This window comes from Schistocerca cancellata, chromosome 1, assembly GCF_023864275.1.
Source record: "Schistocerca cancellata isolate TAMUIC-IGC-003103 chromosome 1, iqSchCanc2.1, whole genome shotgun sequence".
In the NCBI taxonomy this organism is placed as follows: Eukaryota; Metazoa; Arthropoda; class Insecta; order Orthoptera; family Acrididae; genus Schistocerca; species Schistocerca cancellata.
In genome coordinates, this window is record NC_064626.1 from 1,141,966,856 (window position 1) to 1,141,981,665 (window position 14,810).

Sequence of the window (14,810 nt, forward strand, 5' to 3'; positions counted from 1 at the left end):
ATGGATCGCATAAATTATTTGTAAGCAATCTGCTTTGTAGACTGATTTCATTTTCCCTGTACTCTTGCCAACAAACCAAAGTCTACCATCCGCTTTACCCATGACAGAGCCTATGTGATCATTCCATGTCATATCCCTAAGAAATGCTACAGCCAGTTATTTGTACGCTTCCAACTATGACTCATTCATATTACAGTTATGGGACACTACACTATTTTTTTTTTTTTTTTTTTTTTTTTTTTTTCATTTTGTGAAGTGCTCAACCTTACATTTATGAGCATTTAAAGTAAGCTGCCAATCTTTGAAGCACTTTGAAATCTTATTAAGGTCTGACTGAATATTTAAGCAGCTGCTTTCATACACTACTTCATTAACATAATTCCATGGGGCACACCCTAAGGTACATCTGCATCTGACAACAACTCTACATCCAAGATAACAAGCTGTGTCCTCCCTACCAATAAATCCTCAATCCAGTCACGAATTTCACTTTGTATCCCATATGATTTTACTTTCGATAATAAGCATAAATGTGATACCAAGTTAAATGCTTTTCAAAAACTGAGACATACTGCATCTATGTGACTGCCTTGATCCATTGCTTACATAATTTCATGTGATAAAAGTGGAAGTTGGGTTTCATATGATCAATGTTCGTAGATTCCATGCCGATTAGCACAGAGGAGGTCATTCTGTTCAAGATACCTGATTATGTTTGAGTTCAGAATATGCTCCAAGATTCTACAATGAATGGATGTCAAAGATATTAGATAACAGTCCTGTTGATCACTTCTACTACCCTTCTTGCGGACAGGTGTGACTTGTCCTCCTTCCAGTTATTGGGCCTGGTTTTCCATCTAACTGGAATATCCAAAACCAGCAAACAACCATCTTTTTCTGTTCCCTTAGTAAACCAAATGTTCTAATGAACTCAAAATTAATATAAAAATGTCCAGTTTCTGATTTAGAATTCCCGCCAGTCTTGATGTTGTGGGAAACCTATCTCTATCTGGCAAGATTGGATTCAACTGGGATTCACAAGCTTGCTAATACTGTCTCCCTCCCACCTTGCCATCACAAACGAAGAGATGTGTCACTGCAGTCTACGGTGCCAGTAAACTTTAATCAAAAGTGATGGTGTTATCAGTAACAGTGGCTAGTTTGTTAATGGTCAGTACAAAATAAAACAGTGGTGCCTCAAGGTGCAGTAACAATACTGTCCAGAACAGCAATTTGCCCTGTAAATAACTCTACACATGATCCAAAATGAGAGTGAGGACACAGAATAAAATCACTAACTCAGCAGCATGAGCTTCCAACAAATGTTTTAATACCACAAGGTGCAGAGAAAAGAAGATAATGTCTCTTGTGGGAGATTGAAACATAGACGGAAAAATGTTGGTGGCAGTGCATATGAATAGTAACTAGCTACTCAGTTTTCAACAGCAGTAACACAAATTTGCCACCTCAAGACACAGAAGTGATTGACATCTCCCGTGGATCGCAACAGCAGGATTCAATAAAATGGTACACAGTCTTCATGCAAGTGTGCTGGCCACAATGGCTGGGAGCTCGAATCTTGGCTAGTACCCACATAGGCACATGCATTTGCTGGTGGGAAAGAATGTCATGCACAGTGTAATGAACAGCTTTATATACTGTACTGTAGAGATGCCACAGCACTGGCAAGTTTCACGACATTTTCAACAAGCATCTGAGAATGGACTCGGTACTGTGTACTGCACTATTAGAGATATGAAGTCCATAGATATGTGGCATGTCTGTCACAGTGTGTGCTCGGGATCAAACTCTGGTGTTGTAGCCCCAAAGAGAAGTATAGAACTGAGAACTTGGTTAGGTCAACACAAGTTTCTTGGTCTAATTAGCCAGAAACCACAACAGACATACTGAGGGTCCTATATCATCATATTTCAAGATATTTGTCATCATGTGTAACATTCGAAAGTAAATTTATCGAACTTTGTCATTCCTGTGTATTTGCAGATACCTCTGGTTTATCCGAGGCAGAATTCTAAGGTAATCACTGCCCACTGACAATATTTAGAATAAAGTTGATGCTGGCTGCGAGCACTCAGAATGGCAGATTAATGAAGTACAGTCTGAGAGTCCAAGCCTAGAGGCTGGACTGAGACAATAAGTGGACCAGCACTGTTCTAATGAAATTGTTAATTTGTTTGGAATATGATTACCAGCACAGCATTTGTTCTCTTTGGAATTTCAGTGGGAAAAGATTGATGTCATATGGTGGCAAGCAGAATATTGCTAAACTGTGTGTGTTTAAAATTGCTTGCTATGAGTAGTGCTCTCAGCAACAGACAGTAAAGTTCATGATCTACTAATGTTGACTGTTCTTATTTGAACCAGTCATTATTTGCTTTATTAAATTATCAGCCATTGGAATGTGTCTCCTTTCATTAATGGTGTAGAGAAAGGCGATAATCATCGTACAATACCATGCACCCAATGGTGGTCTTCTTAATGGTGTTCAGTCACATGGCAGAACCAAGAGTTTTGGGCAGAAGCAGACAGAGGTGTACGAAGAAACAACCTCAATGCAAATGGCTGCAGAGAGCTAGGTGTGTACGGTTAGGGCTTAACAGCTGAAACCAGTGTGCAATAAAGGGCTGCCACAAAGCCATACATCTAATCAACTTAAACGTCAAGTTACCCTCCATTTAGAGGCTATTGCACACGGTGACTTATTTTTAATTGTAAATAATAGATTTCAGCTATCAGTCATCCTTTGGAATTTTTATTGGCAGATCTAGATTTCAGCCAGAAACTAGCCATTCTCAATACCCTATCATTTTGTATCAATGAATATTCAATGAACTGTGGATGAAGCCCGACCAACAGGCATTACATGCATTTATTAAAAATGATAGTGCATTGAGAATGGCTAGTTTCTAGCTGAAATCTAGATCTGCCAATAAAAATTCCAAAGGACGACTGATAGCTGAAGTCTATTATTTACAACTTAAAGGTTGAAAGGTAACAGTACCGTCACATTAACTTTTTCTCTTTGGAGATTACGTGGAGTTGTTAAGAGTGCAAAGTCTGACACTGCTGAGAGTTACTCATCCACTGAGCATATAAAGACAAATGAGAAAAACAATTTTTCCTACAAGTAACTCATTTTGTGATTCCATTATTGAAGAGTCCATTATGGAGGTACATACAGCAGAAATACTTATTAACTGGGACAGCAGCTATCAGTTGGTTAATGCATGGTATCCCATTATTTCCACAATTTGTTCTCAGTTAAGCCAAAAGTGTGCTGATGACCACAGTGAATGGCAACCAGCCAGATGACTGAGTTTGAAATTTACAGCATAAAGGGTGCTATCTCCTGGTGGTGGGGTTGGTGTTGTAATCACAATTGTGATGCATGCGCCAAACACATACTGTGCACAAATAAGTAGTGTGATGTGGGTGGCCAGTCGCAACCTTTGATAGCTGATCTGAAGATGTCTGGCTGGTGCCCAGATGAAGTGTCATGTGTGATAGTAAATGACAAATGGCTGCCCTCTTTAAACATCAAGTATTCAGTACACTGGGAAAATTTCAATATCACATTTGCGACAAATTCAAATGATAGGAAGCAAGGGAAAGAAGAAGCACTGAGTCAAACCACGAGACATACACAGAAAACTCAATTGGTGAGAACAATGCCAGTAGAATGGAGAAATCCAGGTCTGAGTTCCAGTCTAGCAAACACTTGTACTAGCCACAAATATTAAACCTAGTTTATTTAGTGCTTCCATTAGACCGGGTGCAGCACAGAAAATTCCTTATTTGAAAAGTGCATTATGTGGGCACACACATTTATGGATACTGGTAGTAATCAGAAAAAGAAACCAAGCCCTTCAAGAGGCACCAGAACACCAGAAACATTGAGCAAGTAAGGCTTGCGATTTTGAATTACCCCAAGCGATCTGCATGCAAACATGCACTGATCTTGCAATTTCTGATCACACAGTAAGGCAAATTCTTCATGAAGACTTGAAATTTCATCCATACAAACTGGCAGTGGTGCACACACTTAATTCACACAACTTTGTTTCACAAAAAAAGCATGTGACGCCTTGTTAATGCACACAATTCTATTTCACAAAAAATGCATGTGAAACCTTGATTGAAAACCCGCCTCATGATGCCCTTGTGTTCTTCAGTGACAAGGCACATTTTAATTTTCCTGAATGGGTGAATAAAGAAAACATGCAATACTGGAGTGGTATGAATCCACAAGAATTTCATGGGCAGCCCCTGCATATAGAATATCTGACTGGTGTGCAATATCTACAATTGGTATTATTGGCCCAAGGTTTTTGAAAAGAACAATACGGCAGTTACCATCACTTCTGAGTGTTACGTCCAGATAAGTGAGGAGCTTTTTCTCACTGAACTTGAAGAAATGGATGTGGGAGATATCTGGTTCTTATTGGTCTATCTTAACTTCTTAGTGTTCACAAATCGTCCAAGGATCCAGGGTGAGCTGTGGAACAATATTTGTGCTGCTATTGGCAACACAGACAGAAAGATGCTGGATGAAGTTGATTGAAACTTCTGCTTTTGACTCTCCAAATGCATTAAGCAGAATGAAGGCCACCATCAAGATACCATTTTCAAAACCTAATGAAATAAAACTTTGATTGTACCTCTGTGTAAAGAAATGAAAATTAAACTGATATCACCAATACTTTCTGCTTTTTTTCTTAAAAAAAAAATAAATAAATAAGAAAGTCCTTGCACCACACCCTGTACTACCTTAATCTCAAGGTGACAAAAGAATTCCCATTCTGAGACACTAAGAACATAGTCAAATAAAAATTAATTATGATTGTGCACTTGATTAAGTCTAGTATTTTTCACTTCTCCACATAAGTAAATACATGTAGAAAATAAAATAAAGTTTGTGGTCTCTCCATGACTTTCAACATTATAAACCATATGAAAACAAATACCATATACCAACACCTAACATAAAATTGTGTGAAACATCACTTGTAACTGAATTCCTTGTCCAACAAAGTTTTTATTTGAGACAAGAAGGTTTATTGCACAGTTGAGCCAATTACATGAAAACACAGGGCTGTAGGTACATCAGCAGTAAAGTTCACCAACTGTATGCCAAACTGCTCTTTTTTTCCTTCTTTTAGAATTTATCATTGGTAATTTCTTAAACACAGTCAACGGATGACAGACACTGCCAAGGCCAACAGAAATTTTTAAGTCTAACTTGTAGAGGCGAAACAAGGTGATATGTTTCACATCATAACAAATTTGATAGCAGAACATCAATAATTAAACTGATGAAATAGATCAACATACCCAGAACACTAGCTGCCATCTTGTTACGAGTCACTAGTTCGGCATCTCTCAACCATCCTCCACAAGAACTACCTTCACGAAATTTCTGCAGCAATGGTGGACAGGAACACAGCACCACAAGTATCCTGAGTCCCCAGACAACTGTTGACGGATGCAGCTGGCCTTGGAGGAACAAGAGCACCCAGTCTAGACCAAGAACCTGGACGACCTCTTCGCAGAAGCTGTTAATGAAGCACAATGCTGTTACTAAATTATAGAAATGTAATTAACTCCTCACTCTGATTTTTCAATTACCATTAGACAGTATAGGAGCAACAACATATAAATTGGATATTTAATTTTTTTAAAAAAGGCCAGATCATTAATTTGACAACTAAAAAATTAAATTTCATTTGAGAATCAAAATTTATTCTTCTGAAAGTAATTCATGTCAATATTTTACAACCATGACTTATTAAAGTGATAGTTTGGTAATATTCGCACCTGTCAGCACCTGCCTTCTGTGGATTGGGGATTATTACATACTTCTTGAAGTCCAAAGGTATTTCTCTAATCTCACACATCTTGCACACCAGGTGGAATAGTTGTCTCATAGCTGGCTCTCCCAAGAATCTCAGCAGTTCTGACAGAATGTCGTCTAGTCCAGAGTCTTTCAACTTAGTTCTTTCAGTACTCTGTCAAATTCTTCTCACAGTATCATACCAACCATTTCATCTTCATCTACTTCCTCTTTTCTTTCTATAATATTGCCTTCAGGTTCATTTCCCTAATATAGCCTCTCTATATACTCCTTCCACCTTTCAGCTTTCCCTTATTTGCTTTCCATCTGAGCTCTTAATATTAATACAGCTGTTTCTCTCTTCTCCAAAGGCCTCTTTAGTTTTCCTATAGGCAGTATCTACCTTTCCCCTAGTTACATATACTTCTATACCCTTGCATTTGTCCTCTAGCTGTTCCTGTTTAGCCATTTTGCACTTTTTCTCAATATCATATGTTGTATGCCCATATTATTATCTCCTGTGTTATCCAAGGATTTCTACTAGGCTTTGTCTTTTTAGCTGTTTGATCCTCTGCTGCTTTCACTATTCCATCTCTCAAAAATACTCATTTGTCTTTCACTGAATACCTTCCTGCTGTTTCACTCAATCATTGCCTAATGCATCCTCAAACTTTCAACAACCTCTGGTTCTTTCAGCTTATCCAGGTCTCATCTCCTTAATTTCCTAACCTTTCTCTACAATTTCTTTAGTTTTAATCTACTGTCCATAATCAATAAATTGTGGTCAGAGTCCACCACATCTGCCCTGGAAACATCTCATTATCTTATCATTATACAATCAATCTGAAATCTTTCACAGTTTCCATGTCTCTTCCAGGTATACAAACTTGTTTGATGATTCTTAAATCAAGTGTTACTGATGATTAAATTATGCTCTAGCAAAATGTGCTGATAACCTCCTCAATATCGGAACCCTTTAAATAACTGAACTGTGACTTCAACAATGTATTATTTGCTGTCAGAGTGTTAAGAAGCCAATTGTATATTATGTGATTTGCCAACTTGTCCTCACAATGATGCAGTTCACACATGAATATCTAGATATTGATGTCCATTAGGCCATTAGGCGCAATATTTCAGCAAGCGAGCATGCGGCTGTCATAAGGTCAACTGATGAATTGACTGCCTATGAGCTGGTTTCCCCCCCACCCCCTTTCCTCTAACTTGCCACTCGATCTGCCAACTGTGCACAGGAGCAAGTATGGGGCTAGAATCCCCCCCCCCCCTCCCCCTTCCACTGTTTCACTTTTCAGTCTATAGTTAATGCCCAGAGGTGCATACTACAGTTGTAGTCACAAACGATGGTGGTCCAGTTTACGCTTGTTCTGTGCACCTACGTCATGCATACTCCGACAGCCAATGTGCTTTCAGTAGTGAACTGAGTGCTCTGCTCTGAATGCCGTAGCTAATGAAAGCATTAAATGTGATCGTAGCAAGTTGTTTAGTGAAATTCTATTTCATTTGTAGCGAGTTGTCACCACTGATGATGGTGGTAAGTGATAAATTCTGCATAAGCAAGCAAGAGACATAATTTACAGGATATAAGCTTCCTTCAAGTGGAAAGTACGTGCCTGCGCGTACTGCAACTGTCTCTCAGAATCATCGGCAATGCCACTCCCGTCTGCCCCTCGACATGAGCAAACCGCCATCGTTTGTAGGTCAGATTATAGTGGTCTCTCTGTGGTTGCTCTTCCTGTCCCTGAAACCAGTTCGTAGTGGGATATCTACTCCGCTTGTCTATTCCTAGGCAGTCGGTTCATCAGCAGATCTGACGATGACAACATGGTCACTAGCCAAAATATTGTGCCCACTGGACACTGACATCTCGCCGTTCACCCATGGACCATTTCGTTGATACTATACATTTTTTAAAATTTTCAAGAATGCTAGAAAACTGCAACTGAACAGAAATTTGAATCTGATTTGTTTCTTTATTTTCTTAAGTCTAAGTTCAGTACATATCAGGCAATGTTTCAGTGACAAATGCCTGGTTACACAAATAATTTAATATGTTACTAAACTCAGAACCACACTCTTTCATTAACTTTGTTAATATTTTACCGTAACCACTAGAAATATTTTTATTTTAAATTTTATTGTGGACATTACTTCTATTGGTGTAATGAGGGTAATATTCATATTAATAAAGTTATTTGTAATGACTGGTCTGAGATGTTCCGTCACAGCATCTACTGAACCTGAAAACCTCATATTGTTGTTGTTGTTGTTGTTGTTGTTGTGGTCTTCAGTCCTGAGACTGGTTTGATGCAGCTCTCCATGCTACTCTATCCTGTGCAAGCTTCTTCATCTCCCAATACCTACTGCAACCTACATCCTTCTGAATCTGCTTATTGTATTCATCTCTTGGTCACCCTCTACGATTTTTACCCTCCACGCTGCCCTCCAATACCAAATTGGTGATCCTTTGATGCCTCAGAACATGTCCTACCAACCGTCCCTTCTTCTAGTCAAGCTGTGCCACAAACTCCTCTTCTCCCCAATTCTATTCAATACCTCCTCATTAGTTATGTGATCTACCCATCTAACTTCAGCATTTTTCTGTAGCACCGCATTACGAAAGCTTCTATTCTCTTCTTGTCCAAACGATTTATCGTCCATGTCTCACTTCCATATATGGCTACACTCCATACAAATACTTTCAGAAACTACTTCCTGACACTTAAATCTATATTCGATGTTAACAAATTTCTCTTCTTCAGAAACGCTTTCCTTGCCATTGCCAGTCTACATTTTATATCCTCTCTACTTTGACCATCATCAGTTATTTCGCTCCCCAAATAGTGGAACTTCTTTAGTACTTTAAGTGTCTCATTTCCTAATCTAATTCCCTCAGCATCACCCGACTTAATTCGACTACATTCCATTATCCTTGTTTTGCTTTTGTTGATCTTCATCTTACATCCTCCTTTCAAGACACTGCCCATTCCATTCAACTGCTCTTCCGGATCCTTTGCTGTCTCTGACAGAATTACAATGTCATCGGCAAACCTCAAAGTTTTTATTTCTTCTCCAAATTTCTTCTTCCAAATTTTTCTTTTGTTTCCTTTACTGCTTGCTCAATATACAGATTGAATAACTTTGGGGACAGGCTACAACCCTGTCTCACTCCCTTCCCAACCACTGCTTCCCTTTCATGTCCCTCGACAATATAGTGTTGCATTTTACATTTATCCCATGAGCACTGTATAAATCGCTCTAGTCTATGTATTTGAGTGCCTTAAAATAATCAATTTTTGACTTATTGACTATCCTCTTGAACTGAGAATTTGTACATTTTACATCCCAATGAATACACTGATGAAAAAAAAAATTGCAACATCAAGAAAGAGTTGTGCAATGTAAACAAAAGATGGCATCTGAAAGGTGATGCTTTTCCCAATTTCGCACCAGTCGCAGAAAAGTGGCGTTTGTAGTGACACTACGAGGAAGCAAAATCATGTTTACTTTGAATACATGCTGCAATGGTTGTGATCTTTAGTTACCTTTGAGACTGGGCACAGTGAGTTGATGTTAATCAAGAATGCCTTTAAGGTGACAAAGATGCCATTATTGACACCTCACTGAGTTTGAATGAGGTCATGTAATAAGGCTACAAGAAGCTGGATGTTTTTATCTGCAATATTGTTGAAAGACTTGGCAGGAACGTAGCCACTGTACATGATTACTGGTAGTGATGGTTACAAGAAAGTATAATTGCAAGAAGATTGAACTCTGGACAGTCACCTGGCACTCCCACAGGGAAGGCCAGTGTGTTAGGTGTGTGGCTATGTCGCATGATACTGCCATTTGCACCAGCAATTTGAGCCGCAATAGGCATCGCAGTGACACTGAACTGTTACAAATGAGTTACTTGAAGGACAGCTCTGAGCCAGACACCCAGTAGCATGCATTCCACTGACTCCAAACCCTCACCATTTATGACTTCAAAGGTGTCAAGAGAGAGCTCATTGGAAGGCAGGGTGGAAGCCTGTTGCATTTTCCGATAACAGATGGTTCTGTCTCAGTGCTAGTGATGGCCATGTGTTTGCTACGAGGAGACAAGCTGAGGGCCTGCAACCAACCTGTCTGCATGCTAGACACACTGGAATTACACCTGGAGTAGTTGTATGGGCTGTGAATTCATATGACAGGAGGATCACTCTCATGACTATCCCACACATGCTGACTGCAAGTTTTTATGTCAATCTAGTGAGTGTCTCTGTTGCGTTGTCATTGATGAACAGCATTGCAGATGGTGTTTTTCAGCGTGATAATGCTTTTCCACTTAACACTGCTGTAACCAAACATGCTCTACGGAGAGTGAACATGTTGCTTTCGCCTGCTCGCTCACCAGATCTATCTCCAGTGGAACACATATGGGACATCATCAGACGACAACTCCAGTGTCATTCACAACCAGCATTAACTGTCCTGTATTGATTGACCAAGCACAACAGGCATGGAACTCCATCCCACAAACTGACATCCGGCACCTGTACAACACAATGCATGCACGTTTACTTGCTCGCAGTCAACATTCTGGCAATTACATTGGTTATTAATGTACCATCATTTCAAATTTGCAATAATTAATCTCACAGTTACATTAATGTCTGATACTGCGATGTTAAGCACTTAAATGTTTTACCTAGACAAATGTACACCTGAAATTTCATTACTCTACATTAATTATTCTGTGGTGTTACGATTTTTTTCCTCCTGTCAGTGTATTAACATTTCCAACTCTTCCGACAGAAGAATTCAAGTGAGGTTAGTCATGGCGTCTCCCAACACTTACGAACTCAACATTCGTATGTCTTGACGCTTGAGCAATCTAAACTGATTCACACTCTACATAGCAGCCAACATATGTGCCAATACTTTTGCCTGGCCCAGCCACAGTGTTTTCCCTGGTGAAGTCTTTACAAAGGAATCCAAAATCTTCTATTATGTGACTTAGACCAGCACTAGTTCATGCTGCAAAAGTTGGCCTACACCTCAAGTATGAGAACTACCAAACAATGAAATTTTCTTTCTCTTTCCTGGCTTCCCTAAATTCTTACTGTTCAATTTATCACTGAAAGTTACTTGTGACTGTCTACACTTACTTCTGCCTGAGGGCCTTCAGTTGCTTACTGAAGCAACAGGTAAAACTTATTTTTCATATTCACCAAAAAGCTGCCAGATGAAGTTCTAAGCTTGTTGTCATTCTGTATCCTTTTTTACCCCTGTCCCTCCTTAACCTGTCCAGATTTTTCCCAGCCTTATCTAATTCCGCTTGAAGTGCAGCAATTTTCCCCTAGTGTTCCACTATCTATCTATCTTCATTACACTATTCTTAAAAACCACTGAAGAGCTGCATTTACTTCTCCAATTTCCATGTCTTTATAGTCACAGCTGAGGCTCTGTTTTCAGAATAATCCCTTCAAAACATGGCTGGAGTGAAATATTTTTATTTTCTAATTGTTCACTGTACCTAACCTCTTGCCTATTCCAGAGACTGAAGCAACTTCTCCTCCCCACAGTATCTGTGTATGCACTCTTTCCAGTTTGCCAATTTTAATCTGACAAAGCAAGTGATGAAAATACCAAAAGACATAATTTAACAGTGTTAGTGATCCAGCTGTGGCTGGTAAGTGGAAATACTTCTTCTGTCATGTAGATCATTAATGTTTATTTTCACCCTGGATTTCTGTAGTTGTGTGTGTTTCTTGCCAGTGGAGCATCAGGGCAAGTGTAACAGATCATTAAAAGCCCTCTCTACATACGCTTCTTTTCTAAATGTGTGTGTCTATTTCACAAAGTAGACAATCATTACTTCCATGTGATATCAGTACAATATCATCACTTGCTTCTCTTAACTAGATCAAAATTTCCGCAGATAATCAGTAGATAGTTTCTCTTTGTCTTTAAACAACACTTGTACTTTGAAACACAGTATGTCCTTCAGAAACAATTGCTCAGATGACAAACTTAAAAATCTAAATTACTAGAAGTAGTAGTAGTAGTAGTAGTAGTAGTAGTAGCAGCAGCAGCAGTAATAAACAGCACCACAGCCAGAGGTGGCTCTATGTCAACAATCCAAAATGCATGTCATTACTGCAACTAAAAATGCTAAATTTCTCTGCCTCTCTGCCACATATATCTTACAAAATATGATCATACTCACGTTGTACTAACAGCACTCCGTGGTGTGAACAGGAGAGAGTGGAGCAATTGTAAACATCGATTACGTAACACTATTCCTGTAATCATGTCAGATTCTTCATCTCCATATATGGGTACTACTGCCATGAGACTCAGTTCATCTCCAGTAATGGCAGGCTGTTGCCTATTCTGACCTTCTTGCAACGTTATCTTCTTTTCATCTGCTGTAGGCGAAGCGGGAAGTGTTGCTGCTACAAATTGTCCAAACCTATGGAGAATATTAAATCCTTACTGTACACAGTGTTTTCTTCTTTTAAACAATTGAATTAAATAATACCCTTGATCCTAAAGCATATTTTAATTTATTTTGAAATGCACAAAGCAGCTGCCACTTGTGGTTTTATTTATGGTGAGATGTTCTTTACTATTCTGAGCTACGGCTGTGCACATGTGCGCCTAATATGGCTAAATGAACTGTCCGGACTGATAATCTGATATTATTGGATTTTGAGTGAGTATTTTTTTTTTTTGTATAAACACTAGATAGACAAACACATACTTAAAATGTATCTATTGGTAAGAAGGCTACACAGGACAATGGAGTGTAGTTACAGTTATACACAATGGAAATACTGCCTTATGATGAACTCAAGAAATCTAGACACACTTAAACTAAACTAATCATATCTCACAATATAACTGTTCACACCCTAATTGGGAGACAAAAGGATGGTGAAAATAGGGAAGAGTATTTGCAGACCTTGAGTTATGCAACAATTCGTGCCAAAATAGTTCAATGAATAATAGCATTCTCATGAAAAGCGAAGGTCAGGTTTGAGTTTTGGTCTGGCGCACGATCAAAAAGTTTTGTAAAAAACACAGTCATGGCAGACTGAAAGATTCATTCTGGAATGGCATGTACAATGTTGATAATCTATTCTCTACCATGTCTGTTCTCTCTGAGATGCTAGAGTAGCAACATATCAGGAGAGGGGCAGCTTAACAAACAGGAAAAAGGCACTTACAAAATGGAGCTTTTATTCAGCCTGTGGGGCATAATTTAATACTTCCACAAGTAAAAATGTTGACCGAGAAAGGTATGAATTATTCAGTTTTGAATTTGGTGTGCACAGTTTGAATCTGTCAGGAAGGTTTTCCCTCTCAAAATGTCCAGTAAGCCTTCCCTGAGCCCAGCTCTGGGTGACTTCCCTGAAATCTACCCCTTTTCCTAGACCACTCCAGTCCTTTTCCTTCACCCCTCTTCCTTCCCCTTCAACCTTTCTGCCTGAAGGAGACACTGGCTCAGAAAGATTGCCTAGTTAGAATCTCTTACATGTGTTTTCTACCACTGTTTGGTGAGTATTTTTTTATCCATCCAATTACCTCATTTTATCAGGAAGTTTTGTTACAAACAATCCTGTTGGAAGAACATCCACAACTGAGCATTATAGCAGAGGTTGAAAATACCGCTTCAGTTGTAAATTACTTTATTTTCACATGACCAGTTTCAGACTGTTATAAGCCCATCCTCAGGTGTCGTAGCTGTGCTGTGGTCCGCAAGTGCCACATGTACCGGGCGCAGTGTGCTGCCTATGAGTGCAGAACAGCATACGCAGCACAATGCGCCTGGTAAATGCGGTGCTCGGGGACCACAGCACAGCAACGACACCTGAGGATGGGCTTATAACAGTCCGAAACCGGTCGTGTGAAAAGAAAGTAATTTACAACTGAAGCGGTATTTTCAACTTCTGAGGAAGTTTTGTGACAGCATTGATTCAGCTACCAAGTGAGAGAATCATTCAGGATATACCTTACCATCTAAGTCCTGGAACACAGGAATTTGCATTTTACCTCTATAGTACTATGGATGAACTGCTTTGAATGACATTGACATTCTTTAATGTTCAGAGCACAGTTCCAATTTTAAAAAGTTTATGAACTATGCAGCAAATATTTACTTTATAATAAATAACATTTTATTTAACCACAAACACAACAATACTGCCAGAATTTAAAGTTCATAATACTGATAACAATAAAAGCTAATTACAGCCTATTTTACCAACTATGCAAGCATTTCAAATTTATGGTAATGAGCAACTAATGCCATGAAAATGTCATTTTTTATTGTAATTATACACTATGAGCTACTGTTATTGCTAGAACACTGGCATTACCTCAGTATTTTAGTAACAAAATTAGTAGTAATATATTACCACTGACCCTAGAAGGTCAGAATGCCTCGGTGTTCCCGCCAGAAGGGTGCCGAGCAGTTGTAACAAGACCTGCCGTGTGGGAGCACACGACACAGACGGCAGGACTAACAGCAGGCGGGGCACTAGGCCGAGGTCTCTCACTGTACGCAAATTGGCACGCTTCTCACTAGACTCCGAGACTAGTTCCAGGAGGTGTTCAAACAGAGAACGCTGGAGTTCACCTGGTGCTTCGTGCCAAACCTAAAACATATTGCTGAAATCACAACTAATTTCCAAATAAGGATAAAAAAACTGCACATCAATCTGGAAAGTTCGCACACCAGGACTTTTGCCTGACCTCATCTTCACTACAGGTCTGTCCCTGATGGAATGTAACAATACTATCACAAGGAAAGTTACGAAGATGCTGAGTCGCAGATAGGCACAACAAAAAGACTATCACAATATAAGCTTTCAGCCTGCAATGCCTTCGTCAAAAACACACACACACATGTGCAAACACAACTTACACACATAGTCTCAGGCAACTGTAGCCA

The 14,810-nt window shown here is 39.2% G+C and overlaps 1 protein-coding gene across 1 annotated transcript in view; it reads right to left on the reverse strand.

The window, feature by feature from the left end:
* The window catches only part of LOC126092919 (WD repeat and FYVE domain-containing protein 3), a 327,125-nt gene that overhangs the window by 146,128 nt on the left and 166,187 nt on the right, over positions 1–14,810 (reverse strand). Inside the window, exons 25-27 of the mRNA XM_049908653.1 lie at positions 14,282–14,514; positions 12,081–12,326; positions 5,353–5,573 (exon numbers count right to left, since the gene is read on the reverse strand). Of these exons, the coding sequence (XP_049764610.1) occupies positions 5,353–5,573; positions 12,081–12,326; positions 14,282–14,514 (700 nt within the window). The remainder of the gene's footprint in view (positions 1–5,352; positions 5,574–12,080; positions 12,327–14,281; positions 14,515–14,810) is intronic.